The sequence below is a fragment of the Protopterus annectens genome, chromosome 13.part0, assembly GCF_019279795.1.
Source record: "Protopterus annectens isolate FY-2018-M chromosome 13.part0, PAN1.0, whole genome shotgun sequence".
Taxonomy (NCBI): Eukaryota; Metazoa; Chordata; order Ceratodontiformes; family Protopteridae; genus Protopterus; species Protopterus annectens.
In genome coordinates, this window is record NC_056747.1 from 4,644,838 (window position 1) to 4,663,652 (window position 18,815).

Below are 18,815 nucleotides of genomic sequence, written 5' to 3' on the forward strand. Positions count from 1 at the left end.
CCTCAGAGGTGCCAAGAATTTAAGACCCCCAGGAGAACCCCTACTCCAGCCTGGGACCTTAACTTATTGGAAAAGCTCACTCTCCCTCCTTTTGAGCCAGCTGCAACTGCAGAGTTAAAATTCCTTTCTTGGAAAACAGCCTTCCTTCTAGCCATCACTTCAGCAAGAAGAGTGTCTGAATTACAGGCCCTCATGGCAGTGGAATCCTTCATTATCTTCCATGCAGACAGGGTTTCCCTCAGGACCAATCCTTCCTTTATGCCCAAGGTGGTGTCTAGTGTGGCCCTTAATCAGTCCATTCATTTGCCTACCCTTTTCCCGAATCCACAAAACAAAGGAGAACGAATGCTGCACTCTTTGGACGCGCACAGACAACTTAGATTTTATTTGGACAGGACTAAACCTCTCCGAAAATCTGAACAGCTGCTAGTTGGCTTTGCTGCAGGGGCAGAGGGGAAGGCCATTTCAAAGCAAACCATTTTTAAAGGATATAACATTATTCTATAACTCTCTTCCAATAACCCTCTTTGCAGTATCAGGAAATTCATCCCGCACCACCTTCTTAGTATCTTATTCCCAAGCTGCTTGCACTGAGTATGCTCCTAACAACCTTGCCTTCTTCAGTGACCTCTTATCTTTCCACCTTGTATATAAACCAATCTGTTTCTTTCACTATGACTGTAACTACTTCCCCATGTACATACATTTAATAATTCTCTTACTTCTCAGTGTTTTACACTTTTTCATAACCAATTTACATCTTTACAAAGGCACATTCATACTCAATATACTAATCAAGACTATCCATATCTTCCCTTGGTAATAATACTGTATTTTACCTTATTAAACTCAGTAGTCACAATCTGTATATTTTTAGTTCTGTATAACTCAATTTGATGAAGAAATTCAAGTTTATGTACTGTATATATTGCATGGACTTTTGTTTGTCTTGATTTATTTAGTTTAAAGTGGAGCTTTTCTCCCCGGGCCTCTACTGAAAATGGACATGTATCCAGTTAGACTAGACCAGTCAACAAATGTAAAATAAAATAAAAAATAAATTAATAAATAGCCCATTGCATTCATTTCTGATATAAGCACCATGGAAAACCTACCCCACAGGGGATAAGATCACATTCGTCCAGGGCTGCATCTACCTCTGCAGCCTTTCTAAGAGGAGTTCCTACCAGGGACATACTAGAAGCTGCTACTTGAAGCTCTGTACGTACCTTCACCAAGCATTACCACATGCCTATTTTTTCCAAATCCAGAGCTGGTTTTGCCACTGCAGTCTTGCAGGGTTTAATAGCTGGTTCTAATGCTTTCTAGCTTCCTCCTCCCTGCCTTAGCTTTGGGAATCTACCCAAATGTGATGACTGCAACAATGAAACATGAAGAACATAGTACACTTGTGTACACTTACTGTAAATGTAGATGTTTGAGTGTATTCACTGTTGCAGTGCTGGTTACCCTCCCTCCAGCCCCCTGACTTCTCTTGGCTCTACCTTTCCTTCTTGTTTGGTGTATTTAAGCTTTCTGGTGTATTTGCTTTTTGATGGAGATGTACCATAACATAATTGCTTCCCATTGTGGGGGCACCTGACATCTGGGGCAAGAAAAACTGATGTAATGGCGTCGGCTGCATGTTTTATACCTCTTGACGACCTGACGTCATGGAAGAAGAGACAGCATCCGACGCAGGAATCTAAGACTCTGGTATTCAGGCCGGCTGAGGGCTACCTGCATGCAGATAACCCAAATGTAATGACTGCAACAGTGAATACACTCGAACATCTACATTTATGGTCAGTGTACACAACTGTACTATTTTTGGAGTAGTGTACCTCTAAGCGTCGCTTTACAAGCTGCCCATTGAACGTCATATGGAATATCAGAGGACATTATATTCATGTCGAATTCTGATAGTATTTCTGTTATTTCCTTTATCACATCCGTGATAGTAGTTTTGAGACATGTGCAACTATTGTATTTTTTATTGTGCGATTTATCCTGGTCTCTATTTGGTGCACTACAGCAGCAGTGAAATGGAAGGACGTAGTACAGTTGTGTAAGAACTTACCATAACAGTAGATGTCCTTTTCACTGTTACAGTGAAATGGAAGGACGTAGTACAGTTGTGTAAGAACTTACCATAACAGTAGATATCCTTTTCACTGTTACAGTGAAATGGAACAGTGAAATGGAAGGACGTAGTACAGTTGTGTAAGAACTTACCATAACAGTAGATGTCCTTTTCACTATAACAGTGAAATGGAACGACATAGTACAGTTGTGTAAGAACTTACCATAACAGTAGATGTCCTTTTCACTGTTACAGTGAAATGGAAGGACGTAGTACAGTTGTGTAAGACCTTACCATAACAGTAGATGTCCTTTTCACTTTTACAGTGAAATGGAACAGTGAAATGGAAGTACATAGTACAGTTGTGTAAGTACGTACCATAACAGTAGATGCCCTTTTCACTTTTACAGTGAAATGGAACAGTGAAATGGAAGGACATAGTACAGTTGTGTAAGTATGTACCATAACAGTAGATGTCCTTCTTTTCACTATAACAGTGAAATGGAAGGACGTAGTACAATTGTGTTAGAAATTACCATAACAGTAGATGCCCTTCTTTTCTCTGTAACAGTGAAATGGAAGGACGTAGTACAGTTGTGTAAGAAATTACCATAACAGTAGATGTCCTTTTCACTGTTACAGTGAAATGGAACAGTGAAATGGAAGGACGTAGGACAGTTGTGTAAGACCTTACCATAACAGTAGATGTCCTTCTTTTCACTGTAACAGTGAAATGGAAGGACGTAGTACAGTTGTGTAAGACCTTACCATAACAGTAGATGTCCTTTTCACTGTAACAGTGAAATAGAACAGTGAAATGGAAGGACGTAGTACAATTGTGTAAGAATTTACCATAACAGTAGATGTCCTTCTTTTCACTGTAACAGTGAAATGGAAGGACGTAGTACAGTTGTGTAATAAATTACCGTAACAGCAGATGTCCTTTTCACTGTTACAGTGAAATGGAACAGTGAAATGGAAGGACGTAGTACAGTTGTGTAAGACCTTACCATAACAGTAGATGTCCTTCTTTTGACTGTTAAAGTGAAATGGAACAGCGAAATGGAAGGACGTAGTACAGTTGTGTAAGACCTTACTATAACAGTAGATGACCTTTTCACTGTTACAGTGAAATGGAACAGTGAAATGGAATGACGTAGTACAGTTGTGTGAGACCTTACCATAGCAGTAGATGTCCTTCTTTTGACTGTTAAAGTGAAATGGAACAGCGAAATGGAAGGACGTAGTACAGTTGTGTAAGACCTTACCATAACAGTAGATGTCCTTTTCACTGTAACAGTGAAATGGAAGGACATAGTACAGTTGTGTAAGTACGTACCATAACAGTAGATGTCCTTTTGACTTTTACAGTGAAATGGAAGGACATAGTACAGTTGTGTAAGTACGTACCATAACAGTAGATGTCCTTCTTTTCACTGTAACAGTGAAATGGAAGGACGTAGTACAGTTGTGTAAGAAATTACCATAACAGTAGATGTCCTTTTCACTGTTACAGTGAAATGGAACAGTGAAATGGAAGGACGTAGTACAGTTGTGTAAGACCTTACCATAACAGTAGATGTCCTTCTTTTCACTGTAACAGTGAAATAGAACAGTGAAATGGAAGGACGTAGTACAATTGTGTAAGAATTTACCATAACAGTAGATGTCCTTCTTTTCACTGTAACAGTGAAATGGAAGGACGTAGTACAGTTGTGTAATAAATTACCATAACAGTAGATATCCTTTTCACTGTTACAGTGAAATGGAACAGTGAAATGGAAGGACGTAGTACAGTTGTGTAAGACCTTACCATAACAGTAGATGTCCTTCTTTTCACTGTAACAGTGAAATGGAACAGTGAAATGGAAGGACGTAGTACAGTTGTGTAAGACCTTACCATAACAGTAGATGTCCTTCTTTTCACTGTAACAGTGAAATAGAACAGTGAAATGGAAGGACGTAGTACAATTGTGTAAGAATTTACCATAACAGTAGATGTCCTTCTTTTCACTGTAACAGTGAAATGGAAGGATGTAGTACAGTTGTGTAACAAATTACCGTAACAGTAGATGTCCTTTTCACTGTTACAGTGAAATGGAACAGTGAAATGGAAGGACGTAGTACAGTTGTGTAAGACCTTACCATAACAGTAGATGTCCTTCTTTTGACTGTTAAAGTGAAATGGAACAGCGAAATGGAAGGACGTAGTACAGTTGTGTAAGACCTTACCATAACAGTAGATGACCTTTTCACTGTTACAGTGAAATGGAACAGTGAAATGGAAGGATGTAGTACAGTTGTGTAAGACCTTACCATAGCAGTAGATGTCCTTCTTTTGACTGTTAAAGTGAAATGGAAGGACGTAGTACAGTTGTGTAAGACCTTACCATAACAGTAGATGTCCTTTTCACTGTAACAGTGAAATGGAACAATGAAATGGAAGGACATAGTACAGTTGTGTAAGTACGTACCATAACAGTAGATGCCCTTTTCACTTTTACAGTGAAATGGAACAGTGAAATGGAAGGACATAGTATAGTTGTGTAAGTACGTACCATAACAGTAGATGTCCTTCTTTTCACTATAACAGTGAAATGGAAGGACGTAGTACAATTGTGTTAGAAATTACCATAACAGTAGATGTCCTTCTTTTCACTGTAACAGTGAAATGGAAGGACGTAGTACAGTTGTGTAAGAAATTACCATAACAGTAGATGTCCTTTTCACTGTTACAGTGAAATGGAACAGTGAAATGGAAGGACGTAGTACAGTTGTGTAAGACCTTACCATAACAGTAGATGTCCTTCTTTTCACTGTAACAGTGAAATGGAACAGTGAAATGAAGTACGTAGTACAGTTGTGTAAGTACGTACCATAACAGTAGATGTCCTTCTTTTCACTGTAACAGTGAAATGGAACAGTGAAATGGAAGGACGTAGTACAATTGTGTAAGAATTTACCATAACAGTAGATGTCCTTCTTTTCACTGTAACAGTGAAATGGAAGGACGTAGTACAGTTGTGTAATAAATTACCATAACAGTAGATGTCCTTTTCACTGTTACAGTGAAGTGGAACAGTGAAATGGAAGGACGTAGTACAGTTGTGTTAAGACCTTACCATAACAGTAGATGTCCTTCTTTTGACTGTTAAAGTGAAATGGAACAGCAAAATGGAAGGACGTAGTACAGTTGTGTAAGACCTTACCATAACAGTAGATGTCCTTTTCACTGTTACAGTGAAATGGAACAGTGAAATGGAAGGACGTAGTACTGTTGTGTAAGACCTTACCATAGCAGTAGATGTCCTCCTTTTCACTGTTACAGTGAAATGGAACAGTGAAATGGAAGGACGTAGTACAGTTGTGTAAGACCTTACCATAACAGTAGATGTCCTCCTTTTCACTGTTACAGTGAAATGGAACAGTGAAATGGAAGGACGTAGTACAGTTGTGTAAGAACTTACCATAACAGTAGATGTCCTTCTGTTCACTGTTACAGTGAAATGGAAGGACGTAGTACAGTTGTGTAAGTATGTACCATAACAGTAGATGTCCTTTTCACTGTTACATTGAAATGGAACAGTGAAATGGATGGCCATAGTACAGTTGTGTAAGACCTTACCATAACAGTAGATGTCCTCCTTTTCCCTGTTGCATTATTCACTCCCTCCCTCTGCTAGTCCATTTCCCTTTTGGATGTATCGGTTACCTCTCCACTCCTTGGACTGGCATGCTTACTGGGGCTCTCAGTCCTGAAAATGGTAGAGCTGGACGTCACCTTTATGCCGTACAATATATGTGGGTAATTTACATGTGACATACTGCATACCTTAGACAACTCAAAGGCTTTGGTGTACTGGCCAGATATCTGGCTACCCTTGGCAGGGATACCTGTTGTAAGGAATACTGCAACAGTGAAGAGAAGGATATTTACCGTCATGGTAAGCTCATATACATCTGGACTTTCCACTGGACATGCCTTTGCTACGTTTTACGTCAGCTAGCAGTGATTTAAGTGTTCCTCACTGCTTTTACTTTCATTTTGGTATGTGTCCTTAACTTGTGACTTTTTACAACTTGTATATAGCTTTTTGCTGACTAAATTGAACCGGGTAACTGAAACTCGGCACACTGTTTTGCATTATGCTGTTTCAGCTGTTGTATTATTTTATACTTTCAGGTATGCTGAGTATTTTATTCTGATTAATTTCTTGCCCAGCTATAGTGGAAGTTGGGAAATTTTTGTAAGTAACTCGAAATCATGTAAATTTGTTTTACTGCTTTACTGAATTATACCATATTTGTACTATTCCTGTTTTGATATGTGTGTTGTGTTGTAAATGAATGGTCACTTATAGATGTTGTTGTAAGTAGACACACCTTGATGTTTTCTATTGCAATCTAATGTTTGTAAAGGACTAGTTTGTTTGAACATTTATTGTCCTTACCTCTATGACCCTGGTTGTGGCTTAAAAGGGTCCTTGGACCCCTTCACTACCCTTGTTAACAAATAAAAAAGTAAATAAGTATCTTAACATGAGTCATGTAGCCGAGGTATAATTTGACTCGGTCACCCACAGGATACCTCCAAAACTACTTGTAGGGTGCTTACATTTCAGTCTTATTGCTGGTCATCCCTTCAGTGGCCTGTTTTGTGTTTTTCAGTTTCTCTGTATCACATTTCATTTATTTGATCTTGGTGCGTTTTGTTTGGCAGTAATTTCTTCAGCCTCATGGTTGCGACCTTAGTGAGTATTTTATAGTCTGTGTTATGAAGTGATACTGGCTGATAAGAAATGTTATGTGTGGCCTTTCCCCTTTTTGTGGATCATAGTTATGGCAGGCTTTGTCTACCTTGGGGTCATTAGTCCTATACCTCTCAGTCATATTTATGAGTTGGTATAGTAAAGGTGCAGGATGCTTTATAACTTTAGATCATTCTGATGCTGACAGTGTTCAGACCTTTAAGTTACTACTATGATTTTCTTGATCCTGAACCTGTTTTATATGCATTCTTTCCTTTCAATGAGTAGACAGAATCGTCATTAAATATGTGCTTGATAGTCGCTGCTTGATTAGGCCATTGTAAGCTGCAGTGCACCTTTCCTAGTTTTTAGAATGATATTTTGTTCTTTTGAAGTGCTGTGATCAGAAGTTAGTGTAACAGCCATTTTCTTTGTGATTGTTCTGCCATTGATGTCTGTGAGTTATAAAATTATTTTTTTCTGTTTACTTTTAGTGATGCATTTGCTAAGTTGTTGGAATCTGGTGATATGAAGATGAGTTCTTTGAAGGTAGATGGGATTGATATTTCATTCCAACATCTTTTGGCAAAGATCTGCTTTTACCTTCATTTTTCAGGTAAGACTTTAGAATTTCAGTTTACGCTGGTGTCTGTCATTGATTTTTGCTTACTTTTGTATTTCTTTTTCTGTAAGAATAATAATTTTAATGTTTAAATAAGGCACAGGTGTCACATCAGTGAACTGAACTGATTAAGATACATTATGTCACAAGTGCTTTTTACTGACCCTTGTGTTTCATATTGTTTATTCCAGTCTTCATTTCGTGTGTTTCATATTGGTTATTCCAGTCTTCATTTCGTGTGTTTCATATTGGTTATTCCAGTCTTCATTTCGTGTGTTTCATATTGGTTATTCCAGTCTTCATTTCGTGTGTTTCATATTGGTTATTCCAGTCTTCATTTTGTGTGTTTCATATTGGTTATTCCAGTCTTCATTTCGTGTTTCATATTGGTTATTCCAGTCTTCATTTTGTGTGTTTCATATCGGTTATTCCAGTCTTCATTTCGTGTGTTTCATATCGGTTATTCCAGTCTTCATTTCGTGTGTTTCATATTGGTTATTCCAGTCTTCATTTCGTGTGTTTCATATTGGTTATTCCAGTCTTCATTTCGTGTGTTTCATATTGGTTATTCCAGTCTTCATTTTCTTCCCGGTTTCCTGATGTATACAGCAGTTAAGTAAGGCAGAACAAGTTTTCCTTTCACTACCTCTGATTTCAAGTCATCCTGTGGGGTCTGCAGGTGTTCCCAAGGCCTCTGGGAGGAGCAGTTAGTTGCTCAGACTTATCCTGGCTGTCTGCTTGGCTAACTTCCAGGGGTAGCTTTCCACTATGAGCCATCCAGGCATGCCCTTGTAAGGTACTCCATGATAATTGTTTGTTAGTTGCTGTTTGCCCCCATTGGTTACAGACTTATTCTTGTTAGCACAATCCTAAATGCTTATCCATCAAAGAACTCTCATTTGCATTGCTTGTGCCTTCAGTCTTGTTCTTTCAGGTATTACCCAGAATCCTTGGCCATAGTTAACGCAACTCAGGACCAGCTCTGCTACCCCAACCCTGCAGGATGGGCATGCTTATCCTCTATGCCATCTCCATCAAGCACTAAGCCACTAATTGTCTTCAGGTCGCCTGATCAAGTCAGTACTTCATCTGTCAGTACCACCAGAATTGGGTTTAATAAGGCCTACAGATGGGGCTGTATCAGAAGGTAAGGGGGAAGATGTTTTTGGGAATGGGGATTATTGGGGAGTGCTTGAATTGTTGGATAGAGAGGGAGGTAAGTGACTTATTAAAGATGAGAGCAAGTGGTGTGGCAAGGGGACATGCTAATTTAAGGAATGCTGGGTGTTATGCTGCTAAGGTCAGGGTTTGGTTTAACTCATTCACTCCAGAGCAACCCAGAAAATGCTGACTGCTTACTTCCACCATAAGAACAACAGTGCAGCCTGAGCTCATTTTCAGATCATCTACTTGTAATACCATACAGAAAACAGATGTTCATAACTCTTCAACCATAAGAGCTAGACTAAAAATGTAAGTGTGAAAATTGTTCAGTAGACGCTGATCTTTTCCAGTGGTGCAAAGGCTGCTAGTGTGCATCTAAATCATTATTGGATATCTGCCGAGGAATGCTGATGTTATGCATATTTTTTTTGCCTTTTTGGTAGAACAAATCACAATATCGTGGTGAGCAGACCATGTAGGACCACACATTTTCTAATTAAGTTTGTCCGTTTGAATGCCAGCTTTAAAATGATACTTTAACCATTACTCTGTGATGCTCCTTAACTGAGATATTCATGGAAATATGATTAATATTATATTTGTCATAATCTGATTATTAAAGAAAGCATAATATCCCATCACCTGTAACAGACAGAGACTACATATCAGTGTACAAATTGTGTGCCTCATGTCAGCTTCAGAATGATCCATCATAGGTTCATAGGTTCATACTAGGCTATCTGCCCGAGGGCATTTATAAGCCTAGCCCATAGTTTTGTGGCTTACGCCACCCCTTTAGTTTGGAGAAACTATGCCCTTTATTTTGCTGTGCCTCTGTCTAGCAGTGACACTGAGGTAACCCCTGGGGTGTATCATGTGTGTCGTTATCATGTTCCCTTGAAAAGATATGGGCATAATAATGAGAAATATCCGAATTTCCATAATGTGACAAGCCATGTATTTGATTTCTGTCCTTTTATTATAGATGAGCATTATTTTTTTGCAGAAATTGTTTGTTCTGCTGTGAATATTGCACCTTACCCCTGACCTTGCCTTACTTCCATGCACAAAAATTCACAGAAATATGGCAAAAATATTTATTTTCATAATCCTGCAAGCAAACTATCTGTCCATGTATGATACTCACAATTCATATTATTACATCAAGTTGTACATTTTTATAGTGTCTTCAAAAGGATGGCTCACTCATCACCTTGCCATCTGTCCTAGTAGACTTATTTACCAAAATATGAAAAAATATCATAATTTTCATAGCCTAAGTCATAAACTGTGATACCTGTATATGGGATTCACTTCATAATCTCAAAAGACTGAAATCTCAAATTTCAGTTTTTCGAGACCAAAAATTTGAATCCACACAACACCGAAAGCCCAAAACCGCGAAATTTAAAACACCAAAAACGCAGCAAACACCAGACCATACTTATACCACAACACACACACCACAAAATAAATAAAACAACACGCATCCACAAATCTACATCACAAATAAACAGGGGGGCAAGTCCCCCTGCACACCCCCCTACTTATATATACTAACTCCAAGATCACACAAACAGAAAACAAAAGCAAACACGCACACACACACACGCGCACACACACACACACACACACACACACACACACACACACACACACACAACACTCTCAAACTCTCACCCAAAACTCTTACAAAATACTCGCTTACCTGACATTACACCTAAATACACACATGGCACCGCACACCATCCACATACAACCCCGGCCATTACGTAGCGTAAAGCCATAATCGCGAATTTGAGATATTTGAATTCGCGTTTATGCTCTTTTACTATTTCAACAACTTTATAGTCTTGAGATACTGAAATTCGACATTTCAGTATTTTAAGATTGTAAAGTGTTTCCGTGTATATGTACAGCATACGGATACAGCTCTTTTACCGTCTTGAAGTACTAATACCGTCTTCAAAATGAGGCCTTACTAAGCATGTTGACATGTTCCCTACCACAGTTATTCACCAAAATATGAAAAAATATAATACATTTCGTAACCTATGACGTACATTGCCATATATCTGCATGTATACATCATATAGATGCAGTTTGTTTACCATCTTAAAATGAGGTTGTACTCAGCATGTTGATAAGTTCCCTTGCAGACTTATTCAACAAAATTTGAAAATTGTTATAATTTTCATAATCTGAGTCATAGCATGTAATCCCTGTACGTACGAGTACAGTATATGATTACATTTCTTCCGCTGCTGTTGTACGTAGTGAAACCAATGAGGAGTTTTCCTTATCATAGTGATCCTACTTGGTGGTACTACTCCAGGTGACACAGACACTATCAGAATGGCAGTAGGCACCAGTCACTGTAAGCAGCCATGGGGCTTCAGTGACATGTGCATTCATCAGAGCGATAACTGCTTTAAGTAATGTCTGCCGTGTGCATTCATCAGAGCGATAACTGCTTTGAGTAATGTCTGCATTCATCAGAGCGATAACTGCTTTGAGTAATGTCTGCCATGTGCATTCATCAGAGCAATAACTGCTTTGTGTAATGTCTGCCATGTGCATTCATCAGAGCAATAACTGCTTTGAGTAATGTCTGCCATCTGCATTCATCAGAGCGGTGACAACTTTGAGTAATGTCTGCCATGTGCATTCATCAGAGCGGTGACAACTTTGAGTAATGTCTGCCATGTGCATTCATCAGAGCGGTGACAACTTTGAGTAATGTCTGCCATGTGCATTCATCAGAGCGGTGACAACTTTGAGTAATGTCTGCCATGTGCATTCATCAGCGTGATAACGACTTTTAGTGATGTGAATAACAGTGGCAGCTGCATGAGGGTTTTACCTGACAGGTGATAATGACTCAGTGTTATACTATAACTGTACAGATTGTAAATTAATAATGCGATAATGACTTAACATTTCATTACCGAAAGGTTCTGCATGTTTACTCAAAGGCAGACATTCATTACATTCCTGGTGCAGGTCTAATTTAAGACTGAGTCATTACCGTCTCTCAGTAAAAGTAGGATAACATTTAATCACTTCCTCTCACCTAAATTACACATGACTGACAAAGCCAGAAATATTGTCCAAAACATATGGTTGATCCATGCCAGAATTAATGTGCAAGCAATAACATTTATCTCTCTGAGCCATCCCATTATTAGAATCAGATACACAAATAACAAAGTCAGAAATATCTAAACTATCGGGTTGATCCATGGAAAAATTATTGCAAAAGTAATTTGGAGCTGCTTATCCAATCTCCCTTCTCAATCCTTTCTAACCTCTTCTGATTGATTCCTATAGTTATCATTCAATATTTTATATGGTGCACTAATTATCCCTTTAACAGCAGCTTCTGATGTTCATCGTGTTTCACTGTTGCAGTCATGACTGTAGGGTTCTCCCCTGCCGGCAGGCAGCCCTCGGTCGGCCAGAATCCCAAAGTCTGGGTCCGGCGTCAGCTGTTCAACCATGCTCCCTGACATCAGAGCATCAGGAGTACAAAACTGACAGCCGACACCATCATCTCCAGTCTTTCTTGCCGTGCGGTGATAGCAGTTCGCAAGTGCCGGTCGGCTGACTCCTGACTATTTATTCTGATAAACTTCAGTCCGAAGATTTTCTTCTCCACTCAAAGCTAAGTACCCCATTGGGGAAACTTTTTTCTTGCTCCACTCCAATGTCAGAAAAAGTTAATTGTATTTCATGTGGGAAGCAAATACCTCATAAGGATTTTCATTCTTACTGTATTCCTTGCTTAGACCTTAACCACGATGTAGCTAGTTGTCGGTTTTGTGCTAGATTCAATCAACGTACAATTAAGCGAAGGTACGATTTTGCTTTTCATTACTTCGGTAGATGCATTAACTACAAAATGTCGTCTGATACGGTTCCGGCTACCGGAGTTCACAAATGTCGCAAGGATAAAGACAGGCCTCCAAGGTCCAAATCTGATGATAGCGCACAAGCGGAGCCAGCTTCAGGTTCGGCTGTCGTCAGTGAGGCGCTTTTGCAGCCCCTGTCGTCGGCCATTTCAGAACCGATGGCCGAAACGGACTCTCATGAGGAGCCAACCAGGCCTTTAAATATTTCTATTGCAGGACCTTCGGACAATGCTCCTTCGGATGGGTCTGGAGCCGCTGTGCAGGTACCGGCTTCCGAAGGGGTTTTCAGGCCTACTCAGCTTCTAATAAAGGCAAAGCCAAAGACAAAGGCAAAGACTCCTTCTAAATCAAAGACTGCAACACAGGCCTCTTCTGAACCGGCTCCGAAGTCACAGAAACAGTTACTCAAGATGGCGGAGGATTTAGGGATTCACATCCCCCTCCAGATAAAAGGCCAAGGCAGGATGTTTATTAGGATTCCTCTGATCAGGCTTCTGTTTCCTCAGTTTCTTCTTCTGACCAGGAATATTCTTTCCCTCCTTATGAGGATTCTGATGCTGAGGAATTCATTCCTTCAGCTTCTCCCCCTGAGGATTTCTCTTTTGGGGAAACTTTGCATGAAATGAGGGAACATTTCCACTGGGAAGGACAGGAGTATTCGGAATCTAAGAAAAGACTGAGGGATTTTCTTCTTCTTCCCCAACATAGACCCCTGGCTATTCCTCCTGTTTTGGGTATTGTGGATGATGCCTTTTCGAAGGCTAACTTAACCCCTGACTCTTTTCCTCCTGCTCCTGTTAAGCCTGATAGATATTACAGGGTTCCTGATTCCCACCAGTTTTTATACAAGAACCCTACTGCTGACCCTGAAACCATTTCTCAGGGTCCTAAGGGCGTTAAGGCCGCTTCTGCCAAAAATCCCATTCCTACTGAAAAGGATTCTCGATCCTTAGAAAGATGGGGCAAAAAGGTGTACACTTCTGCTACTTTGTCCATTAGGACTTTAAACTGTCAGTTTCATATGCTGAAATACCAGCAATTTCTCTTGTCTGTTTTAAAACAAACGCTTACTTCCATTTCTGCCTGTGCAGATGATAAGGAATTACATGACTTATTGCATGCCACTGAACAAGTTGGGAAGCATGGTTTACACTGTGGATTTGATGCCTTGGAGGCTTCTTGTAGGGCTGCGGCCTCCGGCACAGTCATTAGAAGGCATGCATGGCTAAAGGAACAAAATTTGCCTGAACAAGTAAAGGCTAAATTATTGGATGCTCCTGTTCAGCATAATGTTTTGTTTGGATCAAAAGCTGAAGAGGTGATTAAAAAGATGGAGGATAAGGCAAAATCCATGCAAACAGTTAAAGATTTCTTACAAGTACAGCCACCTAGATTTAGCAGGAATTAGCCTTCAAAAAATTGGTCCTTTCCCACTTCAGACAGGCCTCAGAGGGGTAGATATAGACGCTCCAGAGGAAGGCCTCAAACACAAGCTTCTTATAGACCAAGACAGTGGACTGCTTCCACCCCTAGGGGAGGAGAGGACAGGTCACAAACTCAAAGGAAACAAACTCAATGACTCCCTCTGTTGGGCTACAGGAACGTCTTGCTTGGAAGCCCCTCTTGGAGGAAAACTCTCTCTTTTTTATCAAAATTGGACTCAAATAACCCAATAACAAGTGGGTTTTGGATGTGGTTTTAAGAGGTTACAGATTCCATTTTCATACCTTGCCAAGGCCAAGCGGATGGCCAGACCTTCCAAAACATCAATGGACGGAGGCCTTAAGCCAGGTGGAAGCTCTTTTGGCTATGAATGCCATAGAACTGGTTCCACTTTCAGAGATGGGAAAAGGTTTTTACTCAAGGCTCTTTCTAGTCCCAAGGAAGCAAAACTCATGGAGACCCATTCTGGATCTGTCGGTCTTGAACACCTTTCTAGAGATTCCAAAATTCAAGATGCTTACTCTACAGCAGCTACTTCCAATGCTGTCCAAAGATGCATGGATGGTAACTTTGGATTTAAAGGAGGCATATTTACACATTCCCATCAGGCAGGATCGCAGAAAATACCTCAGGTTCAAGGCCGGATCGAGGCACTTTCAATTCTCTGCGCTGCCCTTTGGATTGTCTACTGCGCCCAGGGTCTTCACCAGATGCCTGGCTCCAGTAGTAGCTTACTGCAGACTCAAGGGAATTCAAATTTACCCTTATCTGGACGATTGTCTAATTTAGGCAGACAGCAAGGATGTCTTACTCCAGCATCTAGAATTTGTACAGAACCTCCTCAAGTTCCTGGGATTCTCTGTAAACATAAAAAAGTCAAATTTGACACAATCACAACAGATAACTTTTCTGGGTGCTCTTCTAAACACCACAACCCAGATGGCATTTCTGACATCCGAAAAACAATTACAGCTGGCTTCAACTTTCAAAACCTTGGCAACTTTAACTCAACTATCTGCAAGGAAATTCCTGCAGGCTTTGGGTTACATGGCCTCCTGCATCCTTCTCGTACCATATGCAAGACTACACATGAGGAAAATACAGTGGTACCTAAAAGTGTATGGTCTCAGCATTGCCACAGTTTAGACATACTGATCTCCATCCTTCCTTGCCTTCAAAAGGAATTTCTTTGGTGGTCCAGGGCATGTGCTCTAAACAAAGGGAAACCCTTCCGTCTGCCTCCTGCCACTCAGATTCTAACCACGGACGCCTTGGATTATGCTTGGGAGCCCATTTTCAGGGCAACTGTCTGCAGGGCCTTTGGACAAAGGATCAGAAGCACCTGCATATCAATTTAAAGGAAATGTTAGCCATTCAGAAAGCTCTATTGGCCTTCAGGAATCTTTTACAACCAGGACAACTACTAATATGGACAGACAACACCACAGTTATGTGGTACATAAACAAGCAAGGGGGATCTCATTCCTACCCCCTTTGCAGACTAGCCATAGATCTATGGAACACAGCTCTAGCTTGCAATCTGGATCTTCAAGCTCAGTTTCTACTAGGGAAACAAAACTTCCTGGCAGACAGTCTGAGCAGAGACCTTTCGGATCCACACGAGTGGATGCTGGACACCAAAATATTCAGGATGATAACAGCAGTCTGGGGATGTCCTCACATAGACCTCTTTGCATCCCATCTCAATCATCAACTACAGAATTTTTGCACCAGGTCTTTCCACAGAGAAGCTTGGAAAGTGGATGCCCTGTCATTCAGTTGGAGGAACCTCTCGGGATATGCCTTTCCGCCTCTTCCTCTTTTTCCATGGGTCTTATTGAAGATAAAACAGGACAAGCCCAAGATGATAATCTTGCTGGCTCCAAATTGGCCTCGGCAGTTTTGGTATCCAACTCTAAAAAACCTATGTCTGGAGCCCCCTTGGGTTTTACCTCAGTCTCCGAACCTTCTGTCCCAACATCAGGGTCAGGTTCTACACTCTCATGTCAGAACTCTCAGCCTGGCGGCCTGGTTAATCCAGGGCCTTTGATTTCTTCTTTTCCTACCCAAGCAGGTTATGGATGTCATTTTAGAAGCCAGACGTCCTAGCACTAGAAAATCTTATGCTGGAAAATGGAAAAGATTTTGTTCCTGGATGCAGGCTCAGGATTCTGATCCTCTTCTTCCTAACATTACCTTAATTTTACTTTACTTGACAGATCTCTTACATGAGGGTCTCTCTCTCTCTTCCATTAAGATACATGCCTCTGCTATTTCTGCTCATTATAATACAGACCCTCCCATCTTTTCCCACCAGCTCATGAGACAGTTTCTCAGAGGAGCTAAGAACTTAAGACCTCCTCCCATTCCTGCTTGGGATCTCAACTATGTTTTGGAAAAACTAACCTTGCCTCCTTTTGAGCCTGCTGCCTCTTCTGACGTCAAGTTTTTATCTTGGAAGACAGCTGTCTTGTTAGCCCTAACCTCTGCCAGGAGAGTTTCAGAGTTACAAGCTCTTATGGCTGTGGAACCTTATATTATTTTTCATCAAGACAGGCCCAGGGTATCTTTGAGGACTAATCCTACCTTCATGCCTAAGGTGGTTTCCAAAGTGGCTTTAAATCAAACTATCCACTTGCCAACCTTTTTCCCCACTCCTCAAAATAAAGGGGAAAGGATCTTACATTCCTTGGATGTACACAGACAACTACGTTTTTACCTGGACAGAACCAAGGACATCAGAAAATCAGAACAATTGTTTGTTTCTTATGCTTCAAGTTCCCAAGGTAAAGCCATTTCAAAACAGACCATTTCTAAATGGATTGCTCATGGAATCAGATTTTGTTATTCACACCATGGAAAGCAAATCCCAGGGAGTATACGGACTCATTCCACCAGAGCGGCTGCCACTTCTGCGGCCTTCCTCGGGGGAGTTCCTACCAAAGACATTTTGAAAGCTGCAACTTGGAGTTCAGTGCATACTTTCTCTAAGCACTACAATCTACCTCTCTACTCTAAGTCTAGGGCAGGCTTTGCCTCTGCAGTCTTGCAGGGCCTTCTAGCCGCCCCTTCTTCTTTATGACCACCTCCCTTTCTTTCAGCTTTGGGATTCTACCCTACAGTCATGACTGCAACAGTGAAACACGATGAACATAGTACAATTGTGTACACCTACCATAAATGTAGATGTTCGAGTGTCTTCACTGTTGCAGTCTGGGTTTCCCTCCCTCCTGTCCCCTCTTATGTTTACTTTTGTGTAGTTCCTTTTTTCACCATTCTTCTGAGGTGTATTTGCAAAAGGTATGGGACCTTTTTCATTTTGGGACTCCTGACATCTGGGGCAAGAAAAACTGCAGAAGATGGAGTCGGCTGTCAGCTTTGTACTCCTGGCGCTCTGACGTCAGGGAGCATGGTTGAACAGCCGACGCCGGACCCAGACTTTGGGATTCTGGCCAACCGAGGGCTGCCTGCCGGCAGGGGAGAACCCTACAGTCATGACTGCAACAGTGAAGACACTCGAACATCTACATTTATGGTAGGTGTACACAACTGTACTTTCTAGATTCTACTAAAAAGTATCAGTGCTGGTTTTTCGCTTAGGGTCCCTCTATTTCTTTCTCCTTGGCTTATACTCTGATATCAAGAAAGGGAAGACTACCTCTGACTTGCAGTCCAAATGAATTTTTTGCTTCTTTTAATTCTTTTACCTTTCCGTCTCTAACTATTTGCTCCAGTTACCTTGGCTATTGTGATGAAATTGTAGGTTGGAAACATCTTGAGAGGTGGAATTGTGAATTGTGAATGTAACTAGTCTACTGTTGTCTGATAGTTTATTTCATTTAGTTGATAAGCAGGGGCTAAAAACGTGTCACATTTTGTTAGTGAAAGCCACAGTTTGAAAGTGATTTGTTTTAATGTTTCTATGCTCAGCAAGCTTGGTTAAAATTGTCAAATGCAGACTTGTGTTCAGTGGTGCCAGTTTTGAGACCTGTAGTGGAACAGTCACCAACTATACTTAAAGACACTTATGACCTCCTGAAAGATATAAGAGAATTAACTTTAGATTGTCAACAAACATATTTTCTTATCACCTTGGATGTTAAAGACCTATTTACCTCTATACCTAATGACATAGGAATGCAATACATAAATGAGTTACTATCTAAAGACACCAGTTTTTCTAATGATAGAATTATACTTGTAGACCAGCTTTTGGAACTGGTACTATATAATAACGCATTTATGTTTGGTGACTCAATTTATCTACAAAAGTGGGGGGTAGCCATGGACACCCCTGCGCAAATACCTATGCCAATTTGGTAGTTTTATGGTGGGAGAAATTATATCTCTTTACACATGAAGATTTTAGGCATATCAAATTCTACAGGCGATTTGTGAACGATGTCATAGTCATCTGGGAAGGCACACAGGCCTCATTTGAATTATTTATGCAGTTTTTGAATACCACTACTACATTTCTAAGATTCACACAAGAAATTTCTGATAAAGAAATAAATTTCTTGGATGTCACACTCAGACTTAATAAAGAAGGCAAGATAGATACAACCCTATTCAGAAAACCCATATGGAAAAACTCCATGTTATGCTTCAATAGCATGCACCCCCGACACACCTTTCAAGCTATTGTTAAAAGCCAATTCATAAGAATTCAAAGATTGTGTAGTAATACTGAAGATTTAAACAAAGAAGCACACTTTATGGAGGATCTATTCATAAACAGAGGTTACAATTCTTCTATGGTCAAGAGTATTAGATCTGAAGTTTTGGATGATATTAAGCCTGTAGAAAAGGAAAATTTAACTTCGAAACATATAAAAGGAAAC

The 18,815-nt window shown here is 40.4% G+C and overlaps 1 protein-coding gene across 1 annotated transcript in view; it reads left to right on the forward strand.

Annotated features, from left to right (window-relative positions):
* AP3D1 (adaptor related protein complex 3 subunit delta 1) overlaps positions 1 to 18,815 on the forward strand; it is a 3,080,434-nt gene that overhangs the window by 2,853,278 nt on the left and 208,341 nt on the right. Inside the window, exon 34 of the mRNA XM_044055492.1 lies at positions 7,326 to 7,447. Coding sequence (XP_043911427.1) covers positions 7,326 to 7,447 — 122 coding nt within the window. The remainder of the gene's footprint in view (positions 1 to 7,325; positions 7,448 to 18,815) is intronic.